The sequence below is a fragment of the Juglans regia genome, chromosome 16 (assembly GCF_001411555.2).
Source record: "Juglans regia cultivar Chandler chromosome 16, Walnut 2.0, whole genome shotgun sequence".
NCBI lineage: Eukaryota > Viridiplantae > Streptophyta > Magnoliopsida > Fagales > Juglandaceae > Juglans > Juglans regia.
Window position 1 is genome coordinate 24378851 of NC_049916.1, and position 18724 is coordinate 24397574.

General features: G+C 36.6%; 3 protein-coding genes and 1 non-coding gene across 8 annotated transcripts; 1 reads left to right on the forward strand and 3 right to left on the reverse strand.

Annotated features, from left to right (window-relative positions):
• The first annotated feature begins 586 nt into the window (after window positions 1–586).
• Window positions 587–2766, forward strand: LOC109006546 (amidophosphoribosyltransferase, chloroplastic-like). The gene has a single exon (XM_018985862.2). It carries the CDS (start codon window positions 644–646, stop codon window positions 2387–2389), a length of 1746 nt encoding a protein of 581 aa, XP_018841407.1. The 5' UTR covers window positions 587–643; the 3' UTR covers window positions 2390–2766.
• A 764-nt stretch (window positions 2767–3530) lies between these two features.
• Window positions 3531–3614, reverse strand: TRNAL-CAA. The gene has a single exon. It is a non-coding gene; the product is annotated as a tRNA-Leu (tRNA).
• Window positions 3615–6033: 2419 nt separating this feature from the next.
• LOC109006545 lies at window positions 6034–9813 on the reverse strand. 2 transcript variants are annotated; one of them, XM_018985861.2, is made up of 5 exons: window positions 9623–9813; window positions 8040–9433; window positions 7761–7893; window positions 7583–7667; window positions 6034–6568 (listed from the first exon to the last, which is right to left on the reverse strand). In XM_018985861.2, the coding sequence occupies exons 2-5, from the start codon at window positions 9302–9304 to the stop codon at window positions 6339–6341; spliced, it is 1713 nt and encodes a 570-aa protein (XP_018841406.1). In that variant the 5' UTR covers window positions 9305–9433; window positions 9623–9813; the 3' UTR covers window positions 6034–6338. The 2 variants fall into 2 exon arrangements, with proteins under 2 accessions (XP_018841406.1, XP_018841405.1); XM_018985860.2 differs by having other exon boundaries at window positions 9529–9813.
• Window positions 9814–14008: 4195 nt separating this feature from the next.
• Window positions 14009–18165, reverse strand: LOC109006544 (protein BASIC PENTACYSTEINE4-like). Of its 4 annotated transcripts, none has more exons than XM_018985858.2 (4): window positions 17995–18165; window positions 17152–17322; window positions 15182–15361; window positions 14009–15076 (listed from the first exon to the last, which is right to left on the reverse strand). In XM_018985858.2, exons 3-4 carry the CDS (start codon window positions 15248–15250, stop codon window positions 14198–14200), a joined length of 948 nt encoding a protein of 315 aa, XP_018841403.1. In that variant the 5' UTR covers window positions 15251–15361; window positions 17152–17322; window positions 17995–18165; the 3' UTR covers window positions 14009–14197. The 4 variants fall into 4 exon arrangements, with proteins under 4 accessions (XP_018841403.1, XP_018841401.1, XP_018841404.1 ...); XM_018985856.2 differs by having other exon boundaries at window positions 17042–17322; XM_018985859.2 differs by lacking the exon at window positions 17152–17322.
• Between the last annotated feature and the right edge of the window lie 559 nt (window positions 18166–18724).

The window sequence follows — 18724 nt, forward strand, 5'->3', positions numbered from 1 at the left end:
ATAGTGGCAAAGAATGTGAAAGATTAAAAGCACTCAACCAAACATCTAATGTAACATGTCCTCCAAACGTGGGGATGGGGCTAGTGCTCATTACATTGACCGCCTCCTTATGATTCAAAAGTCATTGGACCAGCCGACTAACCATGAAGTTGGAGTGTTGGACTAAAAATAAAAAAAGAAATTCTTAGTCAGTAGTTAGATATATGGAAAACGACATCATCGGAGCCCCTATAGCCTATAACCTTCTATAATTATAATGACACGACAATCCAAATTTTATCCATGTAATCCCCGGATTTTGAGGCAAAATATCATCTTGTACGATTTTTTGGGATAATTTAGGCAATAATAATATATACGAATTATGAAAGAAAGTCAAATATAAAGAAAAATTATTTATTTATAATATTTTTTATAATAATGTGTTAAATAAGAGATAATTTTATAAAAATAGCGTTTATTTAAAAAAATATTTTATTTTAAAATGTGGAGTGGGAATCAATATTCTAGTCAAAATACATGGTAACAGAATCAGTCTTTTGATTCCCTCGGAGTCTCTAGAATGAGACGACCTAGTACTTAAAGCCTCTCGCTGCTTCAAACTCTCTTATTCCTTCCTCTTCAAGCTCTTTCACTCTCTCCCATGGCCGCCACCAATCTCTCCCCTGTCTCTTCTTATCTAGCAAAACCCGCTCCTCTCCCTCTGAACCAACCCCATACCCATATTTCTCTACCCTCCAAAGTCCTCCCAAAATCTTCCTTCCCTCACAAACCTTGCTTGTCCCACTACCCCACCTCCTCTCACACCCACAAAACCCCTCTCTCAGCTTCATCTAAAAACCCTCTATCCGACCTTTTCCCCTCAACAAAACAATGCCCGGAAGATCATTCTCTGGATTTCGATGATGACGATAAGCCCCGCGAAGAGTGCGGAGTCGTCGGAATATTCGGCGACTCGGAGGCATCCCGGCTCTGTTACTTGGCTCTCCACTCGCTGCAGCACCGTGGCCAGGAAGGCGCCGGCATCGTTGCCGTTAAAGACAACGTGCTCCAATCGGTTACAGGGGTGGGATTAGTCTCCGAAGTGTTCAACGAGTCGAAACTCGATCACTTGCCCGGCGATTTGGCTATTGGTCACGTGCGGTACTCGACTGCGGGTTCTTCTATGCTCAAGAACGTGCAGCCCTTTGTTGCAGGGTACAGGTTTGGCTCTGTTGGGGTAGCCCACAATGGTAATTTGGTGAATTATCGTTCTCTTCGGGCTAAGCTTGAAGAGACTGGTTCAATTTTCAATACTAGTTCTGATACAGAGGTTGTGCTTCATCTTATTGCTATTTCAAAAGAAAGGCCTTTTGTTTTGAGAATTGTGGATGCATGCGAGAAGCTTGAGGGGGCTTATTCAATGGTGTTCTTGACCGAGGACAAGCTGGTTGCGGTGCGAGACCCGTTTGGGTTTAGGCCTTTGGTTATGGGAAGGAGGAGGAACGGTGCTGTGGTGTTTGCCTCGGAAACTTGTGCTCTTGATTTGATTGAAGCCACATATGAGAGGGAGGTCTTTCCTGGTGAAGTTTTGGTGGTTGACAAAAGTGGGATGCAATCACTTTGCCTAATGCCTCATCCTCAACCAAAACAATGTATCTTTGAGCATATATACTTTGCTTTGCCCAATTCGGTGATTTTCGGGCGGTCTGTTTACGAGTCACGCTACAGGTTTGGAGAGATACTTGCAACTGAAACCCCCGTTGATTGTGATGTTGTGATAGCAGTGCCGGATTCTGGGGTAGTGGCTGCGCTTGGTTATGCTGCCAAAGCTGGCGTGCCATTTCAGCAGGGGTTAATAAGGTCACACTATGTTGGGAGGACTTTCATTGAACCATCTCAGAAGATAAGGGACTTTGGTGTGAAGCTTAAATTGTCACCGGTGCGAGCAGTGTTGGAGGGAAAGAGGGTTGTGGTTGTCGATGACTCGATTGTGAGGGGAACAACTTCTTCCAAGATTGTTAGGTTGTTAAAGGAGGCAGGAGCTAAGGAAGTTCACATGAGGATTGCAAGTCCACCCATTATCGGTTCTTGCTATTATGGAGTGGATACACCTAGTTCTGAGGAGTTGATTTCTAATAGGATGAACGCAGAGGAGATTAGGGAGTTTATTGGGTCAGATTCGCTTGCTTTTCTGCCATTTGATAGCTTGAAGAAGTTGCTGGATACTGACTCTCCCAATTATTGTTATGCTTGCTTCTCTGGAAAGTATCCTGTTGAACCTAGAGAACTTAAGGTGAAAAGGGTTGGTGATTTTGTCGATGATGGCATAAATGGGAGTTTAGAATCCATTGATGGAGGTTGGGTTCAAGCAAAACCCAAAACAGAATTGGAGGTTAGTGGTGCCTAATGCCCGTCATACATGGATGGATAGTTGTGTTGCTTTCGATTTGTCGGCTTTATCGTATAGACGTTTTTTTTTTTATGATCTAAATGCAGTTGTATCTGCATCCTCAAATGAATTCGGATTCTTAAAGCTATAATGCTTGTACAATTTTGTTAGTCGTAGTATTTAGTTTTTGTGATGATGGGCAATGATCTGATCTCTATGAGCTTACCAGATTTTCTTTGCATGGTCTTGTTATATGCAAGGTCAAATCTTGTGTATCAAGGTCTGCTTTGATATCTGGACTCTGGAGTATTTACTATTCCTTCCTGGCTCTCTTCCCACTACCATTTTTTCCCCCTTTACTACATAATAAAGTATTCAATTTTGCCATGGATGAATTGCTTGATGTGTGACTTTTACAAATTCTATGATTGTTTCCAAATCGTGCACCATGAAAGTTATTGATGTTCTTGTACTCTTAAATTTAAACAGTCACAAAGAAATTTATATATTTATTTTGTTATTAAAATAATTTTATAATTTAATGCATTAGAAAATTGGTTAAAAGCATCTGTTATTTGAAAATACCTTACTGAGGTTGCTTCGAAAAACAAAGATCCTACCAAAGTAAATAATTCCAAGTTTCCACAGAACAAGACAAATCGATCCTTAATAAATAATTCTAAAGTCACCCAAAACAAAAGAACAAATATAATAGAGCACAGCTGATAATATATATATATCAACCTCAAGAAGATTTCAATGTTATTAATTATAATTAAAAACATGATATCAAACTTTCATGTTTTTGTCTTCTGAGAAAGTTACAATGTTGACTTGTCGCATGACCAACGCACAGCTCCAACATTTGGGTGATCTGCTGGCAAAACCGACTTTTAAAATTTTAGTACGGACGTCAAACCGAGATCTCTTTGCCACGCACCTCGGAAAGATCATTGGCGTTGAATGGGCAAAGCAAAGAAAGACTTTAGTGCAAGTGCAACTCCTGGCCATGCAAACTGCAGAGTCGGCCATTTTCTGCCCGACACAAGCATCAGTTTTTATGATTTATGCTTTTGTTTGGCCATAAATTACATTAATTACCGTTTATGAAGAGAACGAGAAGGGGGGTGGGGAATAAAAAAAAAAAAAATATGAGAGATGTCAGAAGTGGGATTTGAACCCACGCCCTCTCACGAGGACCAGAACTTGAGTCTGGCGCCTTAGACCACTCGGCCATCCTGACTGTTCGTTCCCTTCTCTCCATCTCATTTATACATTAACTTTCTTATATCAAGTGAATATAATTTGTCATGAATGAGATTATATTCTGTCAAATACTCGCAATGGTCACTCCGACTCACTCATCGCCTTGACTTTGATGAGTGAGGGCAAGGGGCCATGTGTCCGTACAAATTCTAGGAACTCGTAATTTGTAGAGCAATGGGATTCTTTTCTTCTCCCATGTGCCCGCAACTCGTGGGCAATCTTTGTCCAATATCAAGAGTTTACCGAAACTTTTAACTTAAATTTGTTAAAGAGACTATGCCAAATCCCATACCCCACACCCTACGTGTGAACTAGATTCACTAACTAAAGTGAACCAATTCTCTCAATCCACCTCCCAAGGACGCCTAATTTCCCACTCCCTTCAGGAATTCTTCTTTTGCTCTTCCACCTCCCTTTTTTCACTCTTTCCCCTCTCTTTTGAAAGCTCTCCCAATAAAAATAGAGGACACCATGCAGAAGAAGGCAAGACTACATGGGTGGCTGAGTTGAGATCAACGGTGGCAAGAGTGGCGGCAGAGCACTGAGAGAGAGAGAGAGAGAGACCAATGGGTGCTATCATACCGAGAAGCAAGGAGCAAAAAAAGAGATGAGTCGTTGTGGGCCAAACGAGAGAGGGAATATCGTGCAACGGAAATGGGGTGGCTGGAAGCTCCATGAGGCAATTTTTGTGGAGGTTCGCTGGTTCACGGCAATCGTGGGCACGTTGGTTCGTCGCTGCTCTATATTGCCCATGGTAGAGCAATTGACGTGACGGTGGCTGTAGGTTTGTGTGAAGGAGCATCATGCAGTGGAGGAGAGAGGTTGTGGAGAGTTGTGGCTTTCTAGTTTTCTATGCTTGGTGGAAGTGTAGTGCTCTATTTTTGTGGTGAAAGAATAGAGGTCGCATTGGAACCCCAAGGGGTTGGCCCATGTGGTGAAAGCCTTGGTCTTGGGGTATCACTTCTTTCAAGGTCTAAGATTCAACATCTCATAGGTGCAAACAATCATTTGGGGCCACATCCCATGATGAAAAGCCAGCAATTTAACTAGTTCCATGTAGGGAAACTTTCGAGAGTGTGGTGCACGGGATCGAGGTTTACTCTGCAGAGGTGGGTCCAAAGGGCCTTGCCTTGGAAAGGTTCCCTGACATAAAAACAAAAAAACACAAGAATAAATATTGCATTGGTCTCGTGGGGCTATTGGGTTTTGTATCGTGCGGTACAACCATGTTGGGCAGTGCAAGGGGTGGAGTGGCAGGGGAGGAAATCGTTTGTGAAGAAGAGTGTGGTGCTGCCGTGAGAGGTGCTTTTGTTTCGATAGTGGGTTGTTGGTGACTAGCCTACTGCAACTTTCTTCTCGATTTGGACATGGAGGATCAAGTAGTGGAGGTCTCTCTACGCTAGATAAGCGGCAACCCTAGTTGTAGAATGGCCTGTGCGTGAATTTAAAACCTTACGGCAACCCTACCACTCCACAACACAACACAAGTGCAAATGCAAATGCATAACAAAAACAAATGCACGAGAAAAACAAACAAAAACAGAGAGAGAGAGAGAGAGAGAGAGAGAGAGAGAGAGAGAGAGAGAGAGAGAGAGGGGAGCTGGGCAGAGGGAGGAGCGACGTTGGGCAGAGGGAATTGCAGAGGGAGGAGCGATGCACCGCAGTGCTGGCCAAAGGGAAGGGCGAGGACGACGCGGGGTGCTGGGCAGAGGAAGGGCGGCGTGGGCATCAAATTTGAATGGGTGGAAATTTGAAAGAAATGGGTGGGTAGGTCTTCAAACTGTTCGTTTTGAGGGGAGGAAAAAAAGTTTACGTCAGGTATAAGGTGTGAGAGTGTACACTTGCTGATCTATAGCAAATCTCCAACCCTCAATTTCCATCTATCTTCTTAAAACTCCATTTGAATGCTAAAAATATCTCAAATAATCTAAGTTTATTTATAAATAGTAGTGAGTTAAGATATTTGAATAAGTTTTATGTTAAAGTTAGTAAATTGAGATATGTTTATGAAAAATTGAAGTAATAGATCCCATCAATAATTAATTTATTATAGTAATGGAATAATTATTTTATTTATATATTTTGCTAATAAAACACAAATATTATGACCCACTCCATACCACTTCAAATTAAAATACTTGAGTGCGTTTGAATGTTGAGTATAGTCTAACATATGAAAATATCTTAGATCACCTCAACAACAACCATAATCTCAACTTTTTCCCATGGAGTGGTACTCCAAGAGTGAATATAGTTTTTATTTCTTTATTATTTTTATTAAGAGGAAACTGTTACTTTTAAAATTATATTTATAAAATTTTATAACGCGGTGAGCTTAACCACCGAGCAGAACATGAAGCAATAAAAAATAAGCATCATTCTTACAAAGGCGGAAGTGAATCAACTCTTCCAAAGTCATAAAGAAAAAACACGAAATTGTGCCCAATAATGTCGTACACTCCAAGATATCTACCAGAATTAAGCAAAAGATAAGAACATAAATTAGTGTTGGGATTTGTATATGACTTCATACCATAGTCCGAGATGGACACGCATTACAGGTTGAATGAATGATTAACACACCTTGATTGAAAGACGGTATAAGAACGAATGAATGCATCTGGTAACTACTACCGGATATTAAACTATAGTGAGCGATAATACGAAGGGCCAACCAATCAACAATCCCATATTTCACATCCTATTGGAGGGATTCGGGTTTCGAGGTTGTGTTACTATTCTCGTTCCGTGGCTGCTGCTGCTGTTGCAACTGATGAATGTTGTGCTGGGTAGAAGAAGGCTGCTGCAACTGGAACATTTGAGCATTAACAGAAAGCTGTGGAACCATGCACTTTGAAGGGTTCTCCCCACTCAACTCTGTCGTAGCTAGCTTCAACCGTTGGACCTCGGTTGTTAAGGCATCGTTTAAAGCTGTCCCATTATGCCACAAGCAAGTAAAGTCACATCAGCAGCCCAATGTAGCACAAAAGGTTCTGAGTTTTGGTGTTAACACTGGGTGTTGAAAATTGAATAATGACATGAAATGTGGAAGGGAACAGTCAATGGAGCATCAGAAAGAGAACTGATGACATCACATGTGTAGAGATGCGTATCCTGGATATTTCTAGGTCAGTATCTTATACTTTCCTCCAACTGTAAGGTTGGGAACTGGAAATGAATTTTGAGAATATATGCAACTGACTAATTCATTCTTTGCAACCCAAAAGATTGTTTTACTAAGCCAATCAAGATCCACATGCTCAAATGCTTTTACATGCATATGTTTCAAAATCAGTATTGCCATTGTACTGTCAGGAGAAAAAAATGACACTAATTGCCTTGTTCAGCGAATAAAATGTTTATGAATGCAGGCGAATGAAGTTGGTAGGGCCCTTGATCCTTGCATTTAAGTATCTATGGAGTTCATGAATCTAGTCCACATACAATTAAGTCAAGTTAGTTGTTCCTGCTTTCTAGCAGTAGGGGACCTGATGCCTCACAATTTGACATGGCCAGACTTTTTATCTAGCTGAAGTGCTGCAGATAAACTGATATATCTAGCTGAAAAGAACCAAACAACTGAACAAAGCAATGCTCAAGTATAAGGTTTTCTTCTCCCAATATAGTGAAAGAAGCATCATACACCAACAATGAGTGAACAGTTCATATGTCTATCGAGTAATGAAGCATTAAGACCCACCCATATAGGTGGTGAGCTTACGGTAACAATTCCAATTCATGATGAATGTATAATGATAAAGATATTTCTGCAAAATTAGAGAAAATAATACCCAAAATATAGGAGAGCAATCATAAGAAGCAATTAGTAATTATCCATAACTAATTACCTACTTCCTAAATAAACTTAAACATGTCAATAGTTGCACATTGTGAAATCTACCAACGAAATGGATAAAAAGCAAAATTAGAAGAGAAGGTATGTACCATCTCGGAGTTGTGCCTGTTGTTCCATTGCTTGGAGACGGAACTTCAATTCGTTATTCTGGTTCGATAGACCAACAGAATCTCTCTGCACACAATGTGAAGAAGACAAAGCAAAGCAATTTAGGAAATGGTTAATGAAGGTATACAGAAACAAAATATCAGCAGTTCAAATCCCCACCTGTAATAAGGTAAGCTGTGCAGACAATGTGGTAGCTTCTGTCTGTAGAGTCTGAACCTTATGTTCCAACTCTGAAATGTACCGCATCTTCCGTTCTTTGGAACGAGCAGCTGATTGACGATTTGCCAAAATCCTAATTTAGACAACCACTAAGGTTAATAGAATATATCTAAAAAATTTCACACAAAATTTCTCAAAAAATGGGAAACCAAGCACGGCCATTTATGCTTCTTGGTGATTTATTCTGATGAGTTTTATAAAGGATAGAGAATGTAATACCTTTTCGCGCGCTTTGGGTCCATCAACGCAATATCAGCAAGTTTTTCATTTGCCATAATTTTCTTCAGTTCTGCCCCGCTAAACTCGCCATTTCCAAACTCCAAACTAAAGGCAGCCGAATTACCATCAACTGAATTGCTGGGTGACAATTGTCCAGGACGAGTTCCAGGTGAAGGTGGCAGTTTCGGTGACTCATCACCGAAGTGCAACTTCCCTACGAAGCTGTCCATAGAAAGACTTCTGTAGTGTCTGGTAGTTGGGGCAATATCTCCCCCTGCACTCCTTTTTATCCCTTCCTTCCTCCCAGCTGAAGAATTTAGTCCTGCCCTCTGCATGTTGCCCCCACTTTCATTCACACTGCTTTCTGCTTCGTTATCACTGCTATCACCTCCATTAGTCTTTGTCCCACTTGCTCTACTATCCAAGTCCTCGCGATTCTCATTTCCATTCTTGTAATCTGTTCCCGAAGAGTTCAATGCATCAAGGTTATCCAAATTCATATATGCAGAAAACAGATCATCCACAACTTCCCCTTCTGATTTCCTCTCATCCATACCTTCGGTATTGATTTCACCACCTTTCCCCCAACTCGATTCCTTTTTAACCGGTTGAGCAGGCTCTCTTCCAGACAACGACCTCTCTAAACCACCAGCTACTCTCAAAGGAACGAGGGGCGGTGAAGATTGCATTATACTAGAGAACCCATATGGAATATCACTATTAGACCTTCTATGCGTTTTCCGAGGGGGTAAACTATCCCCAACCCGGGAAGCATCTCCCCTCGAATAAGGTGAGGGAGGCAACAAAGAACGCGATCCCGCATTCCGATCCTCCATGGACACATCACCCGGCACCGCATCAGAAATCGACGTGGATGAGGAGTCACGAAACACAGACGGGCTCAGGGGGGGCAATGAATCAAGCGAAAAGAACGACGGCTGTGACAAGGACCGCGAATGAGCGGGCCCCGGGCTAAAATTCTGAGAACCCGTCTGCTGGTTTACCGGCCGGGACACCGGGATCTGAGAATACGGCGAGATGGGTGGGATCTGATGGGGGTGCGAAGGCGGTATACCAATTCTTTTGGTACTATCTCCACTAAAATTTGGCTGAAAATGGCGGGCACGGTTAACTGAAGGGCTCAATTGGCGTATATTGAGTTGATCCATTGATAAATGTTGCTTTAAAATGGAAGAAGAAGAAGTTCCAAATGAAGAATGAAGTCTTTGCATCGTATCACTATTAGTTTCTTCCGTGTCACCCATTTTGCTTCAAAGCTCTCACTCCTTTACTCTATGATAATTAAACTACCACTTGACAGAGTTCTTAAATCTTAACTCAAACTCTAAACCAAACCAAAACTCACTCGGTGACGCAAATTAAATTTCAACAATCTGCAAAATGAGTAAAAGCAAAGATTAAACAACAAGAAGGGGAAACGCATCAGGATATTCAAAAGGTATAACCACCGGAATTCTCTAAACAATACCGTCCGAGAAGGTGGCATTACAACAAGACGGCAAAAAATTGCCGGCCAACACAAGTTAGCAGAGACAGAGATGGTCCGCGTTAGAGAATGGCACCTCTAAATGAGATTGTCCCCCTCATTTAACTTAGTCTGGCGGAAATGCCAAAGCCACAGTCTCTGCGAAATAATTCACGCTCTCTCTCTCTCTCTCTCTCTCTACAAGAAGGAGAAGGAGAAGAACTCAAGAAAGCGCTTTCTTCGTGTCTCTCACTCTCTCTCTCAAACGACGATGACGCCGACGATGACTACGACACGGATTTCATGGCTGGTTACGCGTGAATTTAATAGGAATTTCATTTGGGCGGAATTTGCATTTCCTGCGCATTTCAATTTTATTCCGACCTCATCTCTCTCTCTCTCTCTCTCTCTCTCTCTCCAGCTTATATTCTCTCTCAAAATTGGTATAAAAAATAATAAATTTACAATTATTTTATAATTATATATTAAAATTGTTTCTAATAAAACGCTACAAATAATATTAATTGATTGTAAAATAATTATAGATATATTATTATTCTGTATTATTTTAGAAAGTGTGATAACTTAAGTGATTTATTTTCTTATTTATTGGTTTGCACTCTTTTTGTTTTTAATTTTATGTGGGCCTAATTACTTTTTTTTTTTTTTGGTTTTATTCTTGTGATAATTAGGACTTTCTTTTTTTTATTATTTCTATTTTTATGCTTATATTCCGTAAGTATTCGAGCATAAAACACGCACTCCTCCTGATCTTTAAAATCTTATGATTTTTCAAAATATTTTAAATAAAGATAAAAATGGATGAATTCGGCTGACCAAAAATTATTTTTAAAATTATATATAGAAAATATGAAATGTTATAGATAAAAGAAATACGGATAATTTTTAATTTTTAAAACTTAATTACCTTTCAATTTATTTAAATTTATAATGATTTAACATATGAATAGATGGCTATTTGTATTAGTTACCTTTCAATAAAATAAAGTTATTAGTTCGAAAATTATAAAATTATAGATATATAGTCTATTTGTATTGTTGGTATTGTTATTAATTAAATAATTCTAATTGATTGCTATTTTAACTTAAATACGTGGATGCACATAGCATAAAGGTGAGACTCCACTTGGAGCTCATCCGCAAGAACGAAGAATAAAAAAACTATAAAATTCAAGAGTGTATGTCATACACCGTCCACGTCTCACAAGGTATGTAATTTATAAAAAAAAAAAAATGTATTCATCATTTATACACACTATATATCATATATAATTTTTTATTTTTTATTTTACTAAATATTTAATATATATATATATATAGATAATGAATAAAAGAACTCAATTAATTTAGAAAAAATAGAATAATATAAAAATTTTTAAAAAATATATAAAAAATATATAATATATGGTGTGTGAAAATGATAAATAGTAAATAAGAGCTTTCAACATTGACATTCATTGTTCCTAAAAGGACATTTTATAAATATCATTGGTTTTGTTCTCTATTTATATTAAAATATATATATTATCTATTTCATTTAAAATATATCATATTTATTTTATAAAAACATGTAATATTTTATTTTCATACATTTAAAAATATTAAATCGATGAGGATAACTAGTATTTTTCCCATCAATCTATATTTTGCATTAAAGCATTAAACAAATTAAATGCTAAAAAAATAGCGATATAATTGAGTGAAATGAATCCCAAGTAATGATATCCACGATACATTTTACAACATAATTCATAACTATGTTTTAAAATAATGATATTTTATAAAATTGTGTTATTTTTATGAGGTATTTTATAAGAAATATTCATAATTTTAAAATATAGTTGTGTAAAGTGTTGTGAAAAATATTATGCGTTTATCATTTTCCAATATGAAATCTCTATTAAAAAAAAATTACTTTTTAATTATGAATCTTACTTTTTTTTTTTTTTTAAACGGAATACACTAACATCTTATCTTATGCATGCTATCTCTAGCTCTAATTACTTTCAACATCTAAGACATATACTTCTTAGTATCCCATGATTTTATTTTGAAAATTTTGTTCAATAAGCTTTGTTGATGTTGAATTCATCCTTTGTATTTTTATTTTAATAAAACTCCATATTATAATAAAAATTAAATTAATTCCTTAAATACGAATTCCATGTACCCTAATTATTGGAAAATTCAAACAAGAAATGGTTGATGCACAGTGAGTAAAAGGAAAACAACATCTTAAATTGGCATCTTACACACTCACCTAAAACCTTTTAAATATGCCACTTTTTTGGCAGTGATTTCAATTGGAAATCAGTCACTCTTTGCAGGGAAATAACTACACATTATTATGGAATTACCGTACAAACGCTGCCAACCATGTCTGCCTTGGCTAAGGGTTTTAAAATGTGTTTGAATATTAAATTGAATTGAGTTGAGATGATAAAATATTATTTTTTAATATTATTATTATTTTAAAATTTTAAAAATTAAATTATTTATTATATTTTATATTATAATTTAAAAAAATTATAATTATAAAGTGTACAGATTTTGTGCAGTTTATACTTAATTGCATCGTTAAAAAATAATTTTTTATATAAATCTCAAATTTATCAATTTTTTTTTTTATAAAATGCACAAAACTTACACAACTTAAAACTATAAACATCATTTTTCTTATTATAATTATATAAAAAAAAAAGTTAAAACATCATAATTTTCGTCGTTGTATAATTCACTCCAATTATATATTAAGTTTATATATATATAAAAAAAAAAGCCTTACAAATAGTCTTTTTCTTTAACATGTATTGCACTTAAGTGAATTAGAGGGCAATAATGTTTTTTGGTCATAGAAAAGGGCAATAATTTTATTTGATCAAGGTTATGGTCGGTACCATAATGGTATTTTTCCTCTTTTCAAAGCTTGAAAATGTATAAAATTTTAAAATTATTCCGAAAGAAAAACTAATTTAGAGTAAAAGTTTAGTGTCGGTTTGGATGCCCATATCATCTGAGTTGTACTTCATCTTTAATATGCCTATCCCAACGGTAGAAAACAAAATCTTATTTCATCTTTAATTTTTCAACCATCACTACAGTAAAATTACAGTTGATCTGCTACAAAGTTTTATCTGTCTCTATAGTACCGTTACATTAACACTAATTACCACATTTTTAATATATATAATTATCAATTAGAATTTTTTATTTTATTGTAATATATAATAAGAAAAATATATTTCTAATTTTATAAAATATATTATAATAAATATGTCATAATATAATAATATAAAAATATTTTTTGGGAAAGCCAAAATATTTATGAGTTTTTAAATTAATAATAGATGTGATTTATTTTTAATATATTCATAATATTTTTTACCCAATAATTAAAAATATTTTTCAATAATTGATAGCCCCTACCATTTTATCAAATTTCAAAAAAGTTAAAAACATCTCATTCTATCTCACTATAAATATATAATATTTTTTTTATAAATTATTTAATCTTATTTTAATTCAAAAAAATTATTTACTATTTAAAATATCTCATTACATTTTATATGAACTGTGTAGTCAGAAGAGGATTTAAAAAAGTGATAGAAAATATATACGTCTTATAATATTTATGAATGTATATAAGTATTTTGAAAATAAAATAATATTTGTTTGCAATGGATATGTGATAGCTTACACGTGGACATAAAAGTACCGTTTTTTATGACATCTTTGATGACATCCTCATGTTGACTTCAAGTTCAAAACAGTGGGATCCACCGACCCCAAAGGTGGTCATAGGACCTTCTAAACACGTCGCAAATTTTTGGAGCACAACTAAAAAGCAAAAAAATAAGCATGGCCTACGTCGTGAAGGGCAAAGCCCATTAAACTGGGAAAGGGAAATCCGTCTTGTCCTTTCTTGGGGCCCAATATACCAAACGACGGCGTTACTTTATGTCTTGGCTCTCTCTCTCTCTCTCTCTCTGATATTCTTATGTTGATTTCTATTTTGAAAAACCTCTATGGAAGCCAATGTGGAAGTTCAAATCTTATTATCTCCTTAACCAAATGGCACAAACTGAGCTTCATCCCCAGTAATTGCTTGATTTTCGACATTGACAATCAACTCACAACCAGTGATAATTTTTTTTTTTTTAACTACGATAGGTTTGGGAAGTGAGACGGGGAATGCGGACTGCAGCGACTGATTTCTTCCATCTCATCTTCGTGGTCAATGGTTTGTCTTTAACAAATGCCATTTACATGAATACACAATATAATTGGAGGTCTTCACTCCAGTTTCTTTGCTCTTATTTATTCTCTGATTTCGGAAGAAATAAAGATTTATGGAAATGGAAGATTTTCTTTTAAATGTAGCTGATTCTATTGGACTGAAGATTTCTAGGTGGAATTTTGGTGAGGCTGCAAAACAAGCAGAGAACTTTTAAGTCTGGCAATCTATAGTGCAATCAGTACAAACTCTACTACCAAGAAAAAAATCATCTATATTGGACCCCCTATCAATGTTCCATCTCTTGCTTCCATTCAGTCCAGCAATATTTACAAATGAAGATATCGGTAGAATTTAGGATATGATAGAGAGGCTCAAAACGAAAATGCACTCTATCCCAGAGATTGAATCCATAACCTACTTGATGGTGATGTAACGATTTGTTCCGTGTCTGGCCCAGGAGTCCTTGAGATCCAATGGTAGTGATAGATCATGGCCTGCTGCTGCCACCCGGCTGAGCAATCTTGTAAAGACACTTCCACTCATTTTTCGCCCACCCACTCGTGCATGGCGCTTATTTGGCATCTGAGGCAGGGGATACATTGACATCCTGGTGGTGCAACAAGATGACTGCCACCCACCATTCCCCCATTTGTAGCATTGTCGGAGTACTCCAGTGCAAGAGCAAACTGGCAGTGGCATGGTAGACTCGTCAAAAATAACAAGGTTCAAGCCCACATCCTGACCGTCCCACTCAGATCTATACTTCGTACCAACAGAAGCAGCCTGCCTATTCAAATCCTCACCTAATTTCTTTCCGTTTCTCGGAGACTTCGATTGCTTAGAGCAAACTGACTTGTTGTCCTTTGTACGCTTTGCTTGATGTGACCTGACAGCTTCAGAAGCTATAACAGTTATTGGGAAGGCATTGGTTATCTGTGCTTCCTTTGTGTTGTAAGGAGCTTCTGCCAAGTTATCTGGATGGTTTGAGAGGTGGTGCATGCGCTTTGTACCACGCTGAATTCCACCACCCAATGGGAAGTTCATGGTATTATCCCGGACTTGAAGTGCTGCAAAGGCATTGTCTCGTTCCATTAGGGCACTATCCCGCTGAGCAAGCGCCTCGTCTCGTTGATGGAGTGCCTCATCTCGGGCAGCCAATGCTTCATTCTTTTCTGATATTGCTGCATTTCTTTCATGAATGGCAGCATCCCTCTCAGAAATAATAGACATGATCTTCTTATTCATGACTAAGGCATTTGGTTCCTTCAGTTGATGCTGGGGCACCATATTCCACTGCAAGTTTCATTTTTATCCCATTCAAATTATATAGAATTGTTGTATGCTAAAAGAAAAAAAAGATATCAACAGAAAATGGTATTTTTGTTGCTTTCATGGTACCGGAGAATGTGATTCTCTGTAATAATCCATTTTATGTCTCCCATTTTCATGTTTCCGACCATCATCCATCTTAGGTCCAGATTACTAGCAGTGAAGGAAGAAATCGGATTCAAGCAGCTTCTCAAACTCCCAATTGAAAAGAAATTGGCCTCAACTACTTTCCCATCTCATAGACACGGTCTGCTATCAAAGAAACCAAAAGCTGAATACCAAGTCAAACAGTAAATAACAAGAGAGCTAATGATGCCTCCACTTAGTTTCTGGTGTCAAACTTTTAAGAAAAGAAGTTCAACCATAAGAATGGCAGAGCAAAAAGAAAACATCACAACTTTTAAGTGTTCTTCTATTTACAACTGCCATAATGTAACTAGAGGGCATTATCCTTAGGTGCTTAGTGAGCTTATGTGTTTTCTTCTTCTTCTTCTTTTCCTTTTTGTTCCCCCTGCGCGGGGGGAAGGGAGTGTTAGGTTAGCCAGTATCAGACATTGTGAAAAAAGCATCACCACCTAAAACTGCACTGTATGTGTGGTTAAACCTTTTTACCAGCAAAGGTTTTAGTCTTCTCACAGCAGGAGAGTCGGCTTTAATGGCATGCCTCAAACACAGAATAAAGAAGACTTTTGTCTGCGCATCATGGACACTGGAAAAAAAAAAAAGGAATAGCACTCAAAACACCTTACCCTTTTTACCATGACTTAACACTTTTCATTTGCTTTGACTAACCATAACTCACAGCATAAAAGTTAAGCAACCAACCCATTCATAAGTCTTCTCTAAATGCAACTAATTAGCTAAAAAGGGGAAAAAACTCTATAGTATAAAAGATTAAGCAGATAGAAACCAACAATTATAAAAATTCTCTAAGATCTTATAATTTATCATTGCCCTAAATCAGTATATATATATATATATATATATGATAAGCTGCAGTGTTTTGAAAGGTAGCCTAACTCCCACTGCATCATTTAAACTACCAAAAAATAGAAAATCAAGCCTTAACCTTGCAAGGACACAGCACAAGCATCCAAAGTATATGTTTTGAAGATACCAAGCCCTCATAGCAAGGCCTCTTCATATTTTTTACCATTTATCTCCTGCAACAAGCAGCATCATAAAAACAGTTTCTTACAACTCCATTATTCCAGCTTCATAATTAGTACCCTAAAGTTTCATCGTCTATCAGTCTTATCGTAATCTAAGCATGCATATATGATCTGACAACCATTATCTCCAGTAATATTTAGGGAATGAAGCAAAAAAAGGTAACCGTTAGCTTTGTTCCACTTTAAATTTTCATTGAGCACAAACAAAGCTTTAGTGGATGTGCCAGGAATCAAAACTTAATCTCTAATTGGCCCAGAAAGAATAGCCCTTCTAAATAAGCAAGGACAGTAAAAAATTAAAAATTCGGATAAGGAAAGAAACTTGCCACGGATAAAAATTACTCAAAGGCTATAAAAGAGGAAACTACTCAACCCAAAGCCCATCTCTATCTCCTTTCCTTTTACTCCCCAACCTTAAAATGCATTTACCTTTCTCATTGTCATATATCATTATCATCCATGTCCACCCCTCAAACGATAATATACATGTGTGTGTATATATAATACCAATCAAAGTCCAATTTATTCAAATGGCTCGCATTAATGACTCACAAAAGCAAACATCTAATCTAAACATCTCACCTGACCCCTGCTCACAATAACAGGGAAAGAAAGAAAAGAAAACAAAGGAGAGAGAAAAAAGACCACTTTCACTATATGTGACACCAGCCACAGAGATTTTGTAGATTTTCAATCCAGAAACGTGTTTAGTGAAGATAAAAAATCATCCTTGTTGTTAGACGCCATTAACTTATACCTTTTTTCATCTGCCAAAACCCTCACCATCACAAGAATAGTTTCAAAAAATGGCCTCTTCATTAGTACCATCGACTTTTATCATCCATCAAGTCTAAAAAAACTATTGACCTTGACTTAGACGTACGCCCCACCAACTAATCTCCACATACGTTCACGGTTCACTCTTTCCTCACTATCGAAACCCATGCAAAGATGGACTAGCTTTTCCGAAGATCATACAATACATTAGCTTTGGAACCCGAGTCCCACGGCATTCTGGTTTTCTTACAGGTTGAACTCCTGCACATATCAAATTTCAATATAGTGGGGAAAAAACTTAGCTTTCACTAAAAAGTTACGAAACAAATAGAAACAGTAAAATAACAGAGAACGCTCATCTGAAAGAGTTGAAATAAAATCATGCAATTTCTATATGAAAAATCCCAACTCCAGTTTCTTTTTCTAAGCTACGACTTCAATCACAGTTACAAGAAAAATTCTAAATATAAGCTCCACACTCTTGCGCATCACTTAAAAATACGTGATTGTATTTTTTACCCTCGTATATTTAATCCTCATATTTTATTAAATATATTTCATGAAATATGAGGATCGATGAGTAAAATCATATATTTTTAATTGGTGTGAGGGTGTGAGGTTCTGTATGACACGACTCCGGTTACAAAACACCTAAATTAGACTAATTGACACAACACCAAATTCGAGTGAACTCAACGAAAAATGACGAGTCCAAAGAAAACAGCAGCTCGAATCCGAAGAAAATGAGTGTTGTATGGGCGAATTTAAGTAAACGTCGAGGTTTTTTGAACAAAACAAAATCCAAAATAAAGGTACACAGATAAGCACGAACCCAGAGAGGTGCAAATAAAAAATGTATGAACATCGTGAAAATTCAGAGAGAGAGAGAGAGAGAGACGGCGAATAAGAGTACTCAGGCAGAAGAATACTCACAATGATGACGGAAAACCCGGCATGGACAGGCTCCAAGAGGAAAACGCCTAGCTTCAAACTTTCAGAGATTGTCAACAAAAATAAAAACCAGTGTCGGGCAGAAGACTGAAGAGGATGTATTAATGTTGGCTGGTTTCGCCAATGCTCCAATTGCAATACTACGGGCCTACGGCCATTTTTTTCCCTGAAAGTTTCTAATTAATTGTATTGATATTTATGACTTGTTCGGTTAAGCAGATGAAATGTTTTATTGAAAGTTAAATAAAATTTTATTTTTTTATTTTAATATTTAAAAAAATTAAATTATTTATTATATTTTATATTAAAATTTAAAAAAATTATAATGATGAAATGAAATAAAATTATTTTATATATTTAAACCGGATCTTAATTTTCTTTATATTTTTTAAATGAAAGAAATTTCACATAAATCTCTCACAATTTATTATTAAAAAAGAAATAATAGTTACAATTGTGAATTTGCAAACGCCGTACAGTCGCTTTTAAAAAAATAAATAAATATAAGACCCACATAAAAATAAATTAATTTTTTAATAATAGATCTTACAATTTTTCAAAACGACTGCACGACATTTATATATTCCACAACTGTATATAACATTACTCTTATTAAAAACTTCTATACACCACGTTACAGCATTATTTTCTTCCACATTATTTTCCGTCTTCTTGAATTGGGGAGAGTGGAATGGAACATGCATTGGAAATT